Source organism: Musa acuminata, chromosome BXJ3-1, assembly GCF_036884655.1.
Source record: "Musa acuminata AAA Group cultivar baxijiao chromosome BXJ3-1, Cavendish_Baxijiao_AAA, whole genome shotgun sequence".
NCBI classification, from domain to species: Eukaryota; Viridiplantae; Streptophyta; class Magnoliopsida; order Zingiberales; family Musaceae; genus Musa; species Musa acuminata.
Window position 1 is genome coordinate 40,382,682 of NC_088349.1, and position 18,690 is coordinate 40,401,371.

The 18,690-nt window shown below is 40.2% G+C and overlaps 1 protein-coding gene across 3 annotated transcripts; it reads right to left on the reverse strand.

Moving 5' to 3' along the window:
• Positions 1-990: 990 nt before the first annotated feature.
• Positions 991-14,769, reverse strand: LOC135629131 (squamosa promoter-binding-like protein 16). 3 transcript variants are annotated; one of them, XM_065136311.1, is made up of 4 exons: positions 13,830-14,769; positions 2,350-2,480; positions 1,372-1,791; positions 991-1,272 (listed from the first exon to the last, which is right to left on the reverse strand). In XM_065136311.1, the coding sequence occupies exons 1-4, from the start codon at positions 14,234-14,236 to the stop codon at positions 1,130-1,132; spliced, it is 1,101 nt and encodes a 366-aa protein (XP_064992383.1). In that variant the 5' UTR covers positions 14,237-14,769; the 3' UTR covers positions 991-1,129. The 3 variants fall into 3 exon arrangements, with proteins under 3 accessions (XP_064992383.1, XP_064992382.1, XP_064992381.1); XM_065136310.1 differs by having other exon boundaries at positions 991-1,791; positions 2,359-2,480; XM_065136309.1 differs by having other exon boundaries at positions 991-1,791.
• Positions 14,770-18,690: the final 3,921 nt, after the last annotated feature.

Sequence of the window (18,690 nt, forward strand, 5' to 3'; positions counted from 1 at the left end):
AATTATTATGTTCATACAATAAATTAATGTCTGCTAAGACATTGTTCTTGAGAAAGCTGCACTTGTTATCTAATTTGTTTCTACTTCATGCAGGCATATTTTGGGTGCAACAAAAAAAAAAGAAAAGGAATATATGGGCCAAAAGACTTAACAAAAGAGTAGACCATTAAATATGTGAATCTTATCTCAATAAAAAGAACAAATCATGCAACAATCCACAATTTATGCAGCACAATTTGGTTCAATGCTTTATAGTGTTTGAAGCTCTTTTTTGTACCAAAAATATATGAAATATCCTAAAGATAATTTTAGGGTAGATATTATCTATTTAGATAATTCTAGGGATCAAAACCTCAACGAGAACTTTTCATTAGTCAAACTCACCTACGATTCACAATCTTATTTAATAAATTTTAATTGATTTGCAATCTTATTTACTAAATTATAATTTATTAGCTATCTTAGTTGGTAAATCTCTTCTACTGGGGATCAATTCTTTACACACGTAAAAAAGGAAAAACAAAAATAGTAATTTTGTTTTTGAACATCACCCGAAAACTTAATATCAAATTTTAGATAGCAGTCTTTTGAGAGGTTTATGATCTATTTGATCAAAATGATATAGTGTAGAGTTCTTTCTAATGATCTAGCAAATCAGAATTCGAGTCACCAAAATAAACTCTTTGCTGCATGAAATAACAACACTAGTATCTGGATTCATTTCCAACCATGCATTGTTAGGAGTCTTATGCACCAACCCATCCATTATTCAGTAGTCCTAAATAACACTGCATCACTTCCCAAATATCTGCCTGTATTATTGGACACACACAAGATTAAGAATTGGTTTGCTTGGTAATCATTTCAGATCATCATGTCAACATGCATCCTGTCTATGAATGACTTGATCAGAATGGCCAGGTGGTAGTATCAGAAGCATTACATAATTTTCAACAAGTATAACAACATGTAATGAAAATGAAGGCTGTAGTAGTTTTAAGACAAGATAGTGCATCTTCATCTCAGTAAAAAGGAAAAGCCGAGAGATCTCTGGATCTTTAAAAGATCAAAGTTATGCAATAGGAGAATTGAACTGAGTTAAGCGGTGGCTTGTTAGAGCAGCATGCTACTAAGGCCAAGAGAACAGAAGAGTCTGGCATGTTGCATCTGAAGAACCTTCACCGCCACCATGATATATATTCTGGCAGTTGATCTCAACATCATTAGCATGATCAGGAACCAAAAAGGTCCCGGTATGCTGATCCTCCATCCCTGCACATGAGAATCCAGTTGGTGTCACATTGTCAGGTGCCTGCAAGAGCGACTGATGCATGAGACTGCCATACTGTAAACTTGATACGAGAGGCTGACCCATGGGGATCCGATCAGCTGGTGGCACCATATGGCTTAGGCTGACATCTGAAGTCTGAGTCGGCGATGACAGAAGAGAGAGAGCACAATCGGAGTCAAAGACCTGGGTTAGCCCATTGTTGAACATCTTGCTGCTGCTGCTGCCACCACTGCTTCCGGAGGGAGCAGTTGTCCTTGGATTCAATTGACCTACAGAAGTTTGTAGTGTGGATTTGATATCCATGGCAGTCTTAGTATCCTGAATAAAAGGAATTTGGTTTCTTCCTTTGCTAAAGTTGTAAGAGGATCTGGGAAAATGTTGATGGTTGATGAATTGTGAAGGAGTATATGGGGTAGCGTCCTCGGTTTTCACCATTCTAGTCCAGTTGGATTCCAGTTCAGCAGTTCGAAATATTTGAGGACATGCAGAAAAACCTGTCACTGTATATACAGAAATTAATTAGGAACAATAATACATGTACGGAAGAAGCAACGTCTCATCATAATAGATGTGGTACACATTTACCGCGATAAAGTTATAGCAAGCATGTCATAGTCAAATGTATCAGTGAGTCTCCAAGAAAATTTCAGGCATATTGTCGGCTTAATAAAAAATTGTGAGAACCATGTCATATTATGATTGTTTGACTCAATTAATATCCACAGCAACAGTCATTTGACTGCATTTCTCAGTGTCATCAACAGCTAGTGACATTAGTTAATTACTAAAATATCAATGATAGTTCATTTATTCAAACCAAAATCAACATAGCTAATCAGCTAGAGGCAAGATCAAGCAAATGAAATCTTTTGAAAAAGAGTGATTTAATAATGGCATCGGAAGAGGAAAATAATCATATGCACAAATGGGATGTGCCATTAACAATGTAGGGAAGATGCATATTCTATCAACATAGGGCTGAAACAGTTGCACCCAGTTTCAATTTGTTGCAAGCTACTCCAAGATAATCAAGTGTTTCAAATTAGAAAGAGGAAGACCTTGATGACCTGGAAATATGATCCCTGAATTTACAGAACTTGGCTGGGGTTTCCTTCGGCGTCGGTTGTGCCCATCAAGACGTTTCCTGCAACTTCGTTTTACCTCGTCAAATTCCTCTAGCAAATGAAATCTGAACAGACAAATACGTTAATACTGTATATCTTTTAAAGAGGTGAAGCAGAATCAACAATAAATGGATAAGCCCTAAAAGAACAAGATCTTATTTCCAGAACTTAGTGAGCACTAAACTGGTATAGACCCAAGCTTCACTTCATCCTCATACATATTTACACACCACAACAGATAAAAAGGTATCCAAGCAAAAAAAAAGGTGAACATGCTGACAAACAACAGAGTTGCAGAGAGCATTACACATAGAAGAGTAGGAACAAAACAGTACCATGGACTTGATTTCAGCTTGTAATAAACCATTTAATTGAAAAACTAGAAAAGCCAACTAAAGGGCTTGTGTAAGTTTCTAAAATATAATATATGTTTTTTCTTAATGTTCCAATAAAAAAAGAAGGGAAATATAAAGATATGAGTGCCTGATTTTGTAAATATCAGGTTGACTTTTCAGTATCCAAGTTCTTTATGAGTGACTGTTATTTCATATTATGTTAGTCACAAAGGTATGTTAACGTCAGAAGTGCATTTATGATACCTGTAGAGGTATATATCATATGAAATTACAAGGGAGCAGAGGGACACATACAAAATTGTATTTACATTCAAAATATTATTATAAAAAATTGATTTCTTTAAAAAATAAATGTTTTTTTTTAAATGTTCCAATCTAATTTTTCTTACCTTGTCATGCTATACGAAATTTTCTAGAAGTCAAGGTTTGCTAACATTGTAGGTGTACTTATGGTACCTATAAGAATATCTATCATATTTGAATCTTAAGGCATATAAAATAACAAGCAAATGACACTTTAAATTGCATCTAAAAGAATAAGGTCCAAATATAGCCGCCAATGGTAGAGTGATAAGATTTTCCCCTCTTGTCAACAGTTTCCATGCTCTCGAGGAGAAAAGGACATTTGCTCAAAGAGATTTGATGGAGAAAGAGGAGAAAAGAGAGATCAAGAGAGTTGAAAAAAGGAGAAGAAAGAGAAATGGAGAGACGAGAGAGAAGAAGAAAGATCTTCAATTCTTATATGCTTTTGGGTCTCACTGTATCTTTATTCACATATTCTCATCCCTCATCTTATTATTGAATGAAGATGCACACAATAGGATTTATTATCATAAGAGTACAACAAAAACAAAGCCGTAAAGTTTCGACTATTTAAGCTCTATTACATGGATATTTTGTCACCATTAAAATCTATAAAGAGTCATATATTTAGTTAAATTAAGAGTATTTAAATTTTTATTTATAGTTTCTAGAATATTTACGTTACAAAAGCCCTTACTGTTGAACTTTTACCCAATGGTGCCCTCCTAATTGATTTTTACTTGGAGACGCTCTTTTTTCGTCAATTTAACAAAAGTACACTTTCGCCCTCCACCAATCGCTCCGACTGCTAGCACACCACTAGCACCTCTACCATCTCTGCCTCATCGGGATAACCTAGTCATGCACTTGCTTGTGACTAAGGCAAAAGGCCACGTGGCCACATGCGATGTTGGCTGAAGTGATTGCTAGCAGGCTATGCATAGCACTGCAGTGCTAGGGTGCTGGCTGCCGGTGAGGATTCTGTGATGTTGGGTTGAAAGGGAGGGGCAAAGAGGAGGGGGGGAAGGGAGGAGGCGATAGGCAATAGGGAAGGGCAAGCGCGAGGGAGGAGGAAGATAAGGAAGAAGGGAGGAGGGGGAGGAGGCCATGGTGAAGGGCAGGCGACAGCGGAAGAGAAGGGGGGAAAACCGCTCACAGTAGGAGCAGGTGGCAGAGGTGACAGAGGCACACCTTTGATCGAAGGCGATCGGTTGAGGACGAAACGATATTTTCATTAAATTGATAAAAAATGGACGACCCCAAGTAAAAACCAATTGAGGGGTGCCATTAGCTAAAAACCCAATAGTAAGGGCTTTTTTAGGTAAAATACCCTAGTCTCTATTAAAGTCTTTTTAAGCCTTCTCAACCTTATCATACCATTAGCAAATCACCTCTTCTAATTACCACATTCAGTAGGTCTTCTAAGCCTATATCGTCTTAAACATACCTATATCATCTTAAATGATTGTCCCTAATTTTATCCCCTATTGAGGGGATATGCGATAGTTTATTAAAACATTTTTCTTTCCTTATCTTTTAAAGTAACTCCATACATCTAACTCAACATTCTCAACTCAGCTTCACAATTTTTTTTTTTGTATATGTTGTTTCTTAACTGCCCAATACTTCGATCAATAAGGTATTATAGATCTAACAAAATCCTAACTGTCCTATAATTTTTTTATCTTAAAGGTGCCTGAGGACTCTTGACACTCTCGTCATTTTAGCTATCTTGATTTTATTCTGTGAATAATATCTTCATCAATATCTTAAATCTTATTCAATAATTGAACCAACATACTAAACTTTAACTTAGTGAAACTTTTTGTTTATCCAACTTATTTATATCCTCAGGTCTATTTTTATTATTACTAAAATTATATATCATATATTCATTTTTAGTCCAATAATCTAAAACATTTAGTTTTTAACGATTGTCTAGTAAATTTATCCATTATCCTTGATATAGTTTAAATGACTAGGGAGGTCTATATGTAAATGACTTATAAATTTATCCATCATCCTTGATATAGTTTTATACTAATAGGAAACTCATTATTGGACATGCTCCCTACAATACTCTATAGTACCATACATATCTTAAATAACATCAATATAATTCGTCGATAAATCTTTTTTTTTCTACAACCAGTCACAATAAATCCCTAGGAATTTCTTTGTAGACTTTCTCTAAATAAGTAAGAACCATATGTAGATCTTTCTTTTTCCTCTCTACTTTTTCATTACTTATCTTAACAAATAAATAACTTCTATTACTGAAAATCAAATTAATTTTCAGAAATATTTGTTTTAATTTTTATCCTACTTACGATAAATATTTCCTAAAGTTTCATAATATAAGTCACGGTTTTAATTCTTCTATAATTAGAATTTGTATGTCATCCTTATTCTTGTAAATTGGCATTAAAAAGCTCTTCCTCCATTAATGAGGCATCTTTCTAGATCTCAAAATTTTGTTAAGTAATATAGTTAATTAATCTATTCCTCGATCTTATAAACTTTTCCTAACCTCAATAGAAAGACCATCAGGTCCTGCACTTTTTTCCATTTTTATCCTTTTATGATGTCCTTTACTTTACTAGATCTAACTCTATGAACATAATTATAAAATCTACCACTATTATCTATCGTTTATCACTATTATTTATTGTTTATAAAATATTTATTAAATAATTTATAAAAATAATTTCATCATCTTTCCTTACTTTCATTATCATTAATAAATATTCTTTGGTTTCATCATTAATGCATCTAATATAATTTAAATCCTTACATTTTATTTTCCTAACTTTAGCAATTTAATATTTTTTTTCTTCATCTTTAGTACCTAATTTATTACAAAAATTATCATGTTTTATATCTTGTCATACTATCATATTAACAACTCTATATTGTTAGATTCTTTATATCTTTTAAATTTCTCCTTATTTTTATAAATTTGTCAATCTTTAAAACATGATCTTTTGGTAATAATTGTTTTTTGAACTTTCTTACACCACCTTTTGTATAATCAAGAATCTTCATTGTTAAATTCGTAATCTTAAAAACATGATCTTTTGGCAATAATTGGTTTCTGAGCTTTCTTACACCACCAACTCTCTTAAAGTTATACATCTACCTTTTGTTTGATCAAAAATCTTCAATGTTAAATTTGTAATCTTATTAACCATCGTAATCCACATAATATTAATATTATCCTCATCTAAGTTTCGGGTCGTCTCCCTTTTCTCGATTCTTAAAAATCCTTACATTATTATCTTTAAAATTTCATCACCTAGTCCTAATAAATTTTTCTACTATATTTCTTCTTATATGATTTATTATCATATAAATAGAGACATAGAGAGACATAAAGCTGACATTGCACCGCCACAAAAGGTTCCCTTTAATAACACCTAATAACTCTTATAATAGGTATCTAATTGAAAAAATAACTAACTCTAACCTATATATATAAGAACTTTTGGACATTATACTTTGACTCTAACGAAGACTTAAAGGCCTCCCATATTCATCTTTGAAAATAAGGATGTAAGCATATTGATATTTCCTAACTCAAATATAACTAAATCTCCCCAAAGGCAAGAGTGCTAGCTAAGATATTAAACTACATATTTAGGTATTCTTCATTGTTTATTTGACACATGGAAATACTCGATATCAGGGTTCTGAATACCGTACCGAGTGGTACGTCAGTGCGTACCGAGTGGTACACCTAAATTAGGCATAAAATCTTCTGAAAAATAGAAAAACACAACGGTTCTTAACAAAAAGGTCAATATTCTTTTAGTCAATATTCCTTTTTAATCTCGAGTATTCTTCTATCATGCTTCATGTTGATCACTCCAACTGCTGAGCTCTTTTAATACCTTTCGTAGACTTTATTAAGTACTAATCAGAATAAAAACTTCAATCCCAGAAACCTACGACATCTGCCCGTCCGCTTACAATCTTCGTGTGGATTGTTCTTGCTAGATATGGACTCCGCGAGTAGGTCTCTGGTCATTCCCAATTGTCGGTGTACACAAAGCATTTTGAAAAAGGAGGTCAATTGGTGGGCCCCATGAACGAGATACATGGCAACGGGGAGGGAAGAAAGCATGTACATGGCGAAGCTGGCAGAGCAGTCGGAGCGTTACAAGGAGATGGTGGAGTACATGGAGGTCACCAGCGCGATGGGGGAGAAGCTCACAGTGGAGCGCAACCTCCTCTCTGTCACCTACAAGAACATCATCGTCGCTCGTCGCGCTGTCATGGACAAAATTATAAATTGGGTGTTCGACGTAATGCTTATGTATGTCCGTGTCTTTTGGTTTATTCATGCTTTGCACAGCATGTAAAGAGCTGGCAATAGACTTAGCAGCCCCATTTTCTTTCGGTCTGTTGTGGACCATTCTGGATCCTTTGTTGTGAGACCATTCAGAGCTTGTGATTTACCTTTCGTGAAATGATTGTTTGTGGATCCTGAGTGAAGCATTTTCTCTAACCCGTTTTTTCTTTTGTAGGTCCTAAGGGACCATAGGAGGTTTCGGGGAGGCTGACTTTTGCGGACAGACACGCAAGGGTGTCGCACGATGCAAAACCAGCTAAGTCTGTAACATATGGTATCAGAGCGGGAAAAGCACTCATAGAAACACTTGGCATGCAAACGTGGGGGACCTAACGGAGCTGCATTGAGGGCAGCCAACACGCACGACCGTTTGAGGGGAAAACGGGCATAGAGATGTAGGGAAAACGAGTCGCTCAGATTAATAGCCAACCCTTTGCGCAAGAGGCATCACGAGGACAAGCAAGCTGGGAAGAATGGGTAGTGCATAAAGGTTGGGATGGCTGAGTTTGAGCTATGGCTCAACGTTGGCAACCATACTTGATGGTGCTCAAAGCAAACGAGGCGCTTGGTAAAGGATGAGACCATGTAAGGTGGAATGGGTTGTTCAGCAACCAAAAGAGTTGTGCAAAGCTCACAAAGATAAGGGGAATTGCAAACTCGAAGAATTTGGTACTCATGCAAAGGCTTGTATGCTAACGATGGCGTGTTTATGGCCATCCCAAGGCGACCGAAACTCGACGTCATGGAACATTAAAACTTTCTCTTCAACATGAGAAGGATAAGTCCGTAAGAGGCTGAAGTGTGCAGCGAGTTCAGCATGTTGCTAAGTCTTGAGGAGTGCAGCAAGAGTTGTATTGACGTAGAGTCGCAATCGAGCAAGTGCATTTACGGGAGGCAGAATAATGCACAGTTTGTTCAGCAAGGCAGAGTAGTCCAAGGGGATGGTGGTCTCCGAAACTTTCAGAGAGAAGGAATCGAAGAAAGAAGTTCCTCCAATAGGACAGATAAGTCCCGGCTCTCCAGAGGGAGAACCATATGCAACGGACCGCACATGTTGAGGAGTACCTCAAAACAACTTCACAAAGCTCAACGGACCGAGTGAGCGGCGAGGAGTCGTTGCATGATCTCGCTTGAGATAATGCATTAGGGAATGCATTACGAGATCAAGTGGAGAAGCGACCCAAGGCAACACAAGATAAAGGTACAGGTAGAATCGATATGGAGATCGGACTCAACGAAGGGTTGACCTGTGGAATGGTGGGCGCGAGGGCCACCATAGTTCAATGCAAATCGAGGAGCAGAGCAACTTGAGTGTAACTTGGCGAAGTACCTAAGCCGCATGAATGGAGCCGGCATAAAAGATGGAACATGAAGCGGAAGCACAGAGCTTTCCTTGGACAGATGTCAAGGACATGAACTCTTGCAGAGGCAAGAGCATAATCATGTCGTTCCATGGGTCCCTCATTCTGATAGAGCGAACTCATCCTGCATTGTGTCAAAGACGAAGTGAGCTTCGAGGCACATGTACCTTACCTCGGAGAAGCATTTGACGAAGGAACTAAGGCGACTCAACTTATGGAGGCGAAGTTGGGTTCAGAAGGCTTTGGCATGGGACAAGAGGACACGAAGACGGGTACTCTTGAAGAATATGCCACAGTGCTACAAATCAAGTTACCATGAAGGAAGCGGTGCTCAGCGAAGATTGTGTTGGTAGGAGCAGGAGCCCAGGATCCAAACAATGGTGCATTAATTTCAACAAAGTCGGTGGACTTCGGGAGCTAATAGACAACAGACTATCTTAGAGAGGTGCTTTGTCTAGGTGTGACCCGAGAGCTGGTAGACGAAGGTTGATTGCCAAAGGAGCGAACACCATCGAAAGTGGAAGAGGCCTTGCAATATGTTGGCAAAAGCCATACATGGAGGGATCACAATCCGAGTTTATCCCACAAGGATCAGAGTGCAATGGAGATGTCACCAGGAGGCGACATGGTGCAGCAAATCGTGGTAGAACAGTTCGTAGCAATGCGATACACACGAATCTAGTCCCATGAGGGACTATATCATACGGAGGTATTATCGGGAGATACTGGGAGCTCCACTTCGGTGAACAACACAATGACAAGAAGGGCTATGGATTCAAGGAGTGAAAGACATGGTACCGCAGAGGCGGATCTTCCATGCATCGAATTTTGTATCGACTGAAAGCCTTGGTCATCAGCACATAAGGGCTATGTACCACCGAGGAAAAAGTTCGAATGCAAATACCAATGAGTCCCATGGGAGGGACTTGATCATACAGAGGTATGATCAGGGTGGTTGGAGAGTTAGACTGCTCTAAAGCCCATATTCGTTTAAGGGAGCTCGGCAAGTCAAAGGACAAGGCCGAGTAAGTGAATGTTGCTACCAAAGAAGCTAAGGAGAATAGAATCAATGTGAACCCTGCAACATAATGGCAGAGGCCATGCATGAGAGTTGCAGTCTATCTTTCCATCGACCAAGGGGAAATGTTTGGAGAACACAAAGGTGTTGAAGCAGGGGGTCAATAGGGGCGAGAAAGCGACGAGTCCAGAGGGACTTAGCTACTCAAAACCAAGCATCGGTTAGAATGGAGGTGAACTCAGAGGAGTGCCACAGAGGCAGATCTACCGATCGTGAAGAAAATGATACAGATGTGAGGCAACAGATAGTAGGGTCATGGGCATAGCAACGCCATGAAACCGCAGAGGCAGGACTTTGTGAAGTCATCGATCCCTTGCTCTCATAAGGGGGAGCGCTTAGTCATGAAAGGGGGCCAAGGAGGTAGAGAATGCAGAAGCAAACTCCAAGTACAGTGACAAGGCTGAAGGGCAAAAGCCAGGGAACTTCGTAAGACAGGTGTCAACGAGCTTCTCATTAAGATAGCCGAAAGTGGATGACTTCGGGTCGATGCAAGAGTGCACGACCGAAGAACAAAGTATGCAGTAAGCGGTGTTGTACCTTTACTACTCAGTGGAGTAGGTGACTGGGTTGATGGAGAAGATGGTACAATCCCAAAGGCGACCAAAACTATTAGAGACTTATTCCAGGTTGGGGTGAAAACTTCCTGCATTTTAGAAGTTCGATGGCATTGGAAAGGTGAATCACGGTAACTAACTCAATACAAGGAGTGCAAACACTTCAAGTGCTTCAGAAGTATGAGCAAAGAGCAGGCGAAGGCCAGTAACCAGCTTGATGTATGGAATACAACCCTCGAGGAAGTAGGCGAAGTCAAGTAACCTTTGCCTTCTCAACTCTTAAGAGAATGGGTGAAACTAAGTACCCTAATTCTCTTATCTATCCAGCAGAGGAGCTCTGTACATGTTCAAAGACTCTTCGAAGAAATCAAATGGAAGACAATAATTATCAAATCCCCACCAATGGTGATCAGTGCTACTGAGAGTAGATTATCCGTTTCATTTCCCAACATAATTTCAATCGAAAGCGAAAGTGATGCGAACCTATTTGGAAGTGACAAATAAGTGAAGGAAGAGTCGATGGACAAAATTTGTGAAGGAAGGACCCAAAAACTTCAAAAGTTTGCAAGGCAATGCTCGTTAAAGCTCCAATAAGCATCCACCTAGTTCAAGCGGCATGAGACATTTGAGAGACTGACGCATACTAATGATGGTCTTTTCCTTCATTTGAAGGATCCACAGGAACCAATAGGGATCAACCCAACTCAACCAACCCCATAATAGAGTTAAAGTCATTGGCGAGTTGAAGCAGTATGGCGGATTAAAAGTTCGACTACTCAACAACAACACCGGAGAGCAGCTGGGAGCCAAGAGGCGCATTGCAACTAGAGTAGAAGATTGAAGACTTAGCAAAAGGCAAGGAGTTGCAGCGTCGGCAAAGGCTTTGACGAGGATGTCGAAGGAATAAGTGGGAGAGAATGTCACGGACAAAATTATAAATAGGGTGTTCGACGTAATGCTTATGTATGTCTTTGTCTTTTGGTTTATTCATGCTTTGCATAACATGTAAAGGGCTAGCAATAAGCTTAGCAGCCCCATTTTCTTTCGGTTTGTAGTGGACCATTTTGAATCCTTTGTTGTGCGACCATTTAGAGCTTGTGAAGTCTGTTTGTAATTTGCACTGGTTATGAGGTGTTTCCTGAAATGATTGTTTGTGGATCCCAAGTGAGGCGCTTTCTCTAACCCATTTTCTCTTTTGTAGGTCCTAAGGGACCATAGAAGGTTTCAGGGAGACTGACCTTTGCGGACGGACACGCAAGGGTGCCGCACGACTTAGGCAAAACCAGCTAAGTCTGTGACAGTATGTCTTGGCGAATCATCTCCTCCATCGAGCAGAAGGAGGGCTACAGAAACCACGACCACATGGTCACCATCCGTGGCTACCATGCACGGATCGAGTCCAAGCTCGACTCCATCTATAGTGGCATCCTCCGTCTCCTCGATGCCCGCCTCATCCCTATAGCTACCGTCACCGACTCCAAGGTCTTCTACTTGAAGATGAAGGGTGACTATTATCGCTACCTAGCCGAATTTAAGCTGAATCTAAGTATCAGGCAGTAACACTCGAAATTTCGACCGTTACTACCCGATAAAGTCACATATTGTCCAATATAAGTCTATCAATGGTACTGCCCGGTAGCCGACAGTCCGTGTACCGATCTATTAGCTGACTGGTATGTACCGCCCGTACCAAGCAGTATGATTCGGTATTAAAAACCCTGCTCGATATAAAACTAGAATCTTGATTTTTCTGCAATTCAAAATATCTTTGATCTAATGCTGGGATATTGGATTAAAGAAAAGGTAATAGTGTAAAATACATTATTTGACAATCATGATGGGTCTGAAGGGTTAAGGGGGATCAGAGTTATTTAAACTTAAACTTTAAATTATTGGAAAAATCTCTCGGCTACAGTTTCATACTTCTTTCTGCAAGAGTTAATTCTACTCTTTTTTTTGGCACATAACTGAGACATTTGAACTGCATACTTGGAATCCTATATAACGGGAAGTGCATAGGCTCCCTATTTGGCATTTTCGAGAGTGTCAACTTATCCTTCAATGTACAATCTAAACTTGGAGACGATCCATCTTTGGTCCATGTGAAAAAATGAGTCATGTCAAGTGCTGAGCTGACCTTGGAATAAATGTCACAGGAAATGGAGATGAACATCAATTTGCAGTGAACAGATAAATTGGTGAATGAGGACAGCCAAATGAGCTGGAGATATAAAAAAGTTAAAGACAAATAAGAAAACAGGACCAAAAATTTTCTCCAGTGTCTTTTTTTTTTGGCAGATGGGGGAATATTCAGATAAGCCTTTACAGAGAATTAGTCACAAATGTCAAAGAAAGGAAGTTATGTATCAAACACTTGCACAAACCGGATGAGTCATGGAGAAAAAAGATAGTTACTTGTAATGGTGAAATGACTAAAGACAAAAAAAGGTGAAAAAGAAGATATGGTAGATATTGTGCCCACAATAAAGTGAGAATTTAGTTCTCAAGATAAGAAATCAGCAACAACATGAAAAAGCAAAACACTGAAAAACAAGGAATCACAAGCACAAGGGAATAATTGCTAGTGATTTGATAAATCCACAAAGAATCCCCAGTCAAAAAGAAGGTAGAAGGTCCCTCACATTTGACTGAGAAAATACAATTTAGTGGTTTGACTATCAAGAGAGAGGTACCACATACAATGGCTACCAAAGAAGAATTATGAAAGAATAAGGCACTAACATGTGTAATTGAACAAGCTAATAAAAATTTGTCAACAAGAACTCCAGAAAAAGGTTTCTAACTCAAATCAAATTCTTAAAACTCAAAGATATTTATACCAAAGCTCCAAGCATCAGATCAAATAATTGCAAAGAGAAAACTGAAGCAAAAACAAGCATATGAGCAATGCAATTATCGATAAACAAAAAAGAGTTTCAATGTTTTAATGTTTAACAGAACAAAAGGTAACTATGTCACCACACTGGTAGGCAAGTCTAAATGTAATATTAAAAGAGCAACCAGACCCTACTAAATAATGTAAGATCAGAAAAGGCAGGGACTGCTAGGATCGTTTAATCAACAGTAAATATACAACATCTGCATACAAGAAAAAATAATCTTATCCAGATCATTAATAGAACAAGAAATAATCAAATCATAAAAAGAACAAAGAAGGTCAAAACCCAAAGATATGGATGGGCAACATGAAATAGATTTGAGAAAAAGGAAGTTTGCAGATAAAGGAAGAAGTAAACAAATTAAAACCAATTTCAATATCAAAAGAAAACGACAAATTACTCCGACAACAAGCATTCAGATGGATTAAATACCAAAATAGTTAGCCCTGCACGCTGGTAATGGGAATTTAAGGAGGAGATGAAATATCTGCAAGAGCTCCTGTTCCATTACCTGCTGCACTGCTGGCAGAAGCGCTGCTGCTGGCCGCGGAGCACCACCATCGGAGTCTTGGAGTGCGCCTCGCAGACCTTATGGCGCCGGTGATACTCCCTGCACTTGCTAAGATCAGCGTTGCACCCGTCGACCAGGCACGAAACGCCGTGGGCCGGGGCCCGCGGCCTCTTCGACGGAGCCGATTGAGATGCCATCGCCATCGACGCAGCAGGATGGGAGTTCCACTCGGTTGATGACCCAAAATCTCCCAGTCCCCCGAGCTTCAGATCGACCGAGCAGTCCAGCCCACTCGACTGGCACGTGCCGCCGCCGCTCGACCCGACCACCACCGAGCCGATACTCAGCTCGGCATCACGGCCCAATTCTTCCAGGTTCCATGGAGGCATTTTAAGATCCCAGTCCATGAAGGCTGCCTCTCAAAGGCCTCTACCTCTCCTTTTTGCTCTCCTCTCTTCACTTCTCTTTCCACCCTTCCCTTTCACTCTCGTCTCTTACACCCACCTACACCTCTCTCTATCAGTCCGGTCTTGTTTGCTTGTCTCATCAAGAGTCCATCACATAACATAACGATGAGTAGATATTCCCCTCCGTGAATGCCATCATGGAGTTGGCCAGAGCAAGGGAACCACAACCAGACGAGGAGATGGCAGTAGGGGGGGTGGGCAAGGAATGAGGACAGACGAGAACGAATTGAGTAGGGAGTTCACAAGCAGGACACTGGAAGTACACGCAGTATCCAGGAACAGAGAGACCAACAGCAACACAAGATCTAACAGGCCACTCCGGGAAACCTTATCTAGTAAAACTGATTAAAGAGCATCAAAAGAATCAAAAAGTAGACATGGTATCCAGGAATAGATAGATCAATAGCAATCCAAGATCAAGAACAGCTCAAGCTCGTGGATGGGCCTCAAACCAAGAGAGCCGTGCAGTAGCAGAAAAGACCTTGCAAAAGCAGAATAAGCAAAGAAATAAAGGTGGGGGAGGAGGTGATGGAAGGCCGGGCAATACGGGGACGTGTATGCGGACTCTAAAGCGAAAGCACAACCCAAAAAGCTGGAAGACAGCTGCAGGCCTGTCAGTACTTGCAGACAAGTGCAGCAGGCGACTGATTTGGTTTGGAGCATTCCAACCATTCAATTCCTGACATGCATTCCAAAGAGAACAATGAATGTGAAGGGAAAAAGGGGAGCTAAGTTGTGCAAGGCTAAGCGCCCTCGCAAACTTTTTTCCTGTTCACCTGATCTACAGCCAGTCGAAAGAAAGAAACAGGCATGGAGGAGGCATGTGTGACAATTATTGCATGGAGTTAAACGTTCACGCTGAGTCATGCCATACAAACAGCAAGCCCTCCTCCCTCCTCCCTCCTCCCTCCTCTGTCTTCATTTACTTCTTAGGCTTTACCTCGAGTTAATTATACAGGATGTAGAAGAATCAGAGGATCTACGTGTTACTTTAAAGAGTGAACTCAATTGATGTGCCCCAATTCCAAAGTGTCCCGGTGGCTGGCGGTCAAACATCAAGACCTATGCGTTCAGTATATGCCGAACGAAGTCTTGCCCTCGACCTGCGCCCAAGAATCCAAGTTCCAACACCAAATCCTTGGAGTTTGCGAAGACGATTCCTCTTACTTCTTCGTGGCTCACGATGCCTTGTGCAACAAGGAAGGCCTCCTCCTGATGACTCCCTACCAACCCGCACAGAGGAGGAAGCCTATCTAATCGGGATGCTGATGCTAGCGGATTAGTACAGTCGTTATGCATGTTTGCATGAACATTGTAATAGAAGATAAAAAATAATAATTGAAGAAGCTTTATTATAGAAATGAATAATAATTGAAGAAGCTTTATTATAGAAATGAAATAGCTTTAGCTTGAATCTATTAACATGTTCCTTCTCCTATTTATACAAATTAGGAGCGAGGATTTCCCTAACAGAATAGAGGATTTTCCTCAACAGAATGAGAAATTTCCTCATATAGTTAGCAAAATCTTATCTTCTATCATGCCCCCGTAAGATGGTGCTCCAGACAAGGATACCAATCTTGAATCGATGCAAAGAATTGTTTACAAACGAGAGGCTTCATGAGTAAGATAAGTGTAGATCGCTACTGCTGCTGCTGCGATTGCTGTTGTTGTGATGGCACAGGCGTTCCCTTCATTCTCCTTAAGTCTGCCGAATGTTGACAGATCAGCGAAGACTACCGCGGTGAGGAAGATGAGGATTGACCACGGAGCCTCTTAGGAATGCAACGGCATTGGTCGCTAGCCGAAGGGTGAAGCTTCACTTTTCTTAGCGACGTTGGTCACTGGCCGAAGGCAAGAGTGAAGCTTCGCTTTTCTCAACGACGTTGGTCGTGGTCGGCTGCAACGGTAGAGAAGAAATCTACAGCAATGTTGCAGTGATGCTACTACAGCAAAAGAGGAAACTGCAACAGAGGAGGAAGCTATAGCAGAAGAGGAAGGAAAATAGCTACAACGAGGAAGAAAGGTGGGGCAGTGCTGATGAGCAGCACTAGAGATGCCGTAGCGGAAGGGAACGGACGTTGGCGCAGAGTGGCAACACCAATGATGAATTGGCAGCGAGAAGAGAGCTTGCTCTAGGCAAGCGACTCTGATACCATGATAGAAATTAAGCGAAGAAGATAGAAAGATAGAAATTGTAGAAGAAACTATGAAATGTATAAGATACAATTGCCTAATACATTTCATACCATGATAGAAATGTATAAGATATCGATGATAACCTTTATGTTATGTAGATAATCAGCAATATTACTTCCCTCTTGTTTTATCTTCATGAGGCTGGATAGAAGACTAAGCATGCGAGTGCGAGAACGATTGGCCAAGGTGGTTTGCAACTTGCACCAAGCTTCGGCAGCAGTGTCACATCACCTCAGATCTCCAGAACTTGTCCATCCACAACAACTATGGTGGCACTGAGGACATCATCGTCGGTGACGGTAAAGGAATTCCTATTACTCATACGGGTTCTACACTGCTTAATTCACCTACCACAACCTTTATACTCGATGATGTTTTATGTGCACCTTACATTAAACGAAATCTCATTTCCGTTTCTCAATTTTGCAAACAAAATAATACCTCCATTGAATTCTTTCCTAACTCTTTTCTTGTTAAGGATTTGAGCACGGGGGCATCATTGGTCCAAGGCCAGAGTAAGGACAATGTTTATGAATGACCGTCACTTCCACAAATAAAACAGCCCACTGCTTACTCCTCCGTTGCAGCTTCAATCGATGTGTGGCATCGTCGTCTCGGTCATCCCTCTCTCCCTATCCAAAATAAATTACTTTCTCGTTATTCTCTTCCTACTCTTACAAATAATAGGGTTGTCACTTATTGTGATACTTGTCTTCATAATAAAAGTCATAGACTTCCTTTCAGTGTTTCCTCTATATCATGTTCTAAACCATTTGAAATTATTTATACTGATGTTTGGGGCCCTGCTCCTGTCACTTCTTTTGACAAGTTTAGCTTTTATGTTATTTTTGTCGACTATTTTACTAAATACACATGGCTATATCCTCTTCGTCATAAATCAGAAGTTTCAAAAGTCTTTACCAACTTTAAAAAGCTGGTTGAAAACTTCTTTCAGTCTACAATTAAAACAGTCTACTCTGATGGTGGAGGTGAATTTCAAGCCCTCACATCCTACCTCTCAACTTATGGCATCCAACACCTTAAGTCACCCCCACACACTCCTCAACTAGTTGGCTCTGCTGAACGTAAACATCAACATATCGTAGAAACTGGTCTCACACTTCTACATCAAGCCTCCATGCCACCAACTTTTTGGTCTGCCGCCTTTCAAACTGCTGTCTACCTTATTAATCGTTTGCTCACTCCAGTTCTTCAATACCAGTCTCCATTTGAAAAACTATTTTCCAAATCCCCAAACATTCAAAAACTCAGAATATTTGGTTGTTTATGTTATCCGTGGCTACGTCCCTATGCCCCACACAAGTTAGCGCCAAGATCTAAAGCTTGCATCTTCATAGGATATTCTCTTGAGCATAATGCCTTTCGGTGCTACGAACCACAATCTCAAAAAGTCTTTATTTCACGGCATGTTGTTTTTGTTGAATCTGCCTTTCCATTTCAAAACCATGAATCTCCTACCATTCATACCACTCCGACAAATATTAATTCCTGGAGTATACATTCTATCCCCTCAAACGAACCTCCTCCCACACCATCCAGTCCTATTGTTGAAGATCCACACTCTTTTGTTCTCCCGGTTCAACAACTCTCCACTCCCCCCATTCCTTCTCCCCTCCCTTCTTCACAAGTATCCCCTACCACTGAAGTCGTATCCTCAGAAACACAACAACTTTCTTTACCTAGTGCCATCGATGTATCTCAACCTCTCTTGCATCCTGTCGATGCCTCTCCACCACTCTTACCAATAACACAACCTGCAGTTCCTAGCCATCCAATGACAACACGCTCAAAAAGTGGTATCTTTAAACCACGTCAGGTTCTCGACCTCCATACTATCACCAATTCTTCTCTTGAGACCAGTGAACCCACCACAATTACTCAAGCACAAAAATCTTCACATTGGCGTCAAGCTATGTGTGAAGAATATGATGCTCTTCTACATAACTCCACATGGACTCTTGTACCCTCTCATCCTACACAAAATATCATTGGGTGTAAATGGGTATTCCGAATTAAGCGAAACCCCAACGGGTCCGTTGCTCGATATAAAGCACGATTAGTAGCCAAAGGGTTTCATCAACGACCTAGAGTTGATTTTACAGAGACTTTTAGTCCTGTAGTTAAACCCACAACAATTCGGCTTATTCTAAGTTTGGCCATCTCCAGAGGTTGGA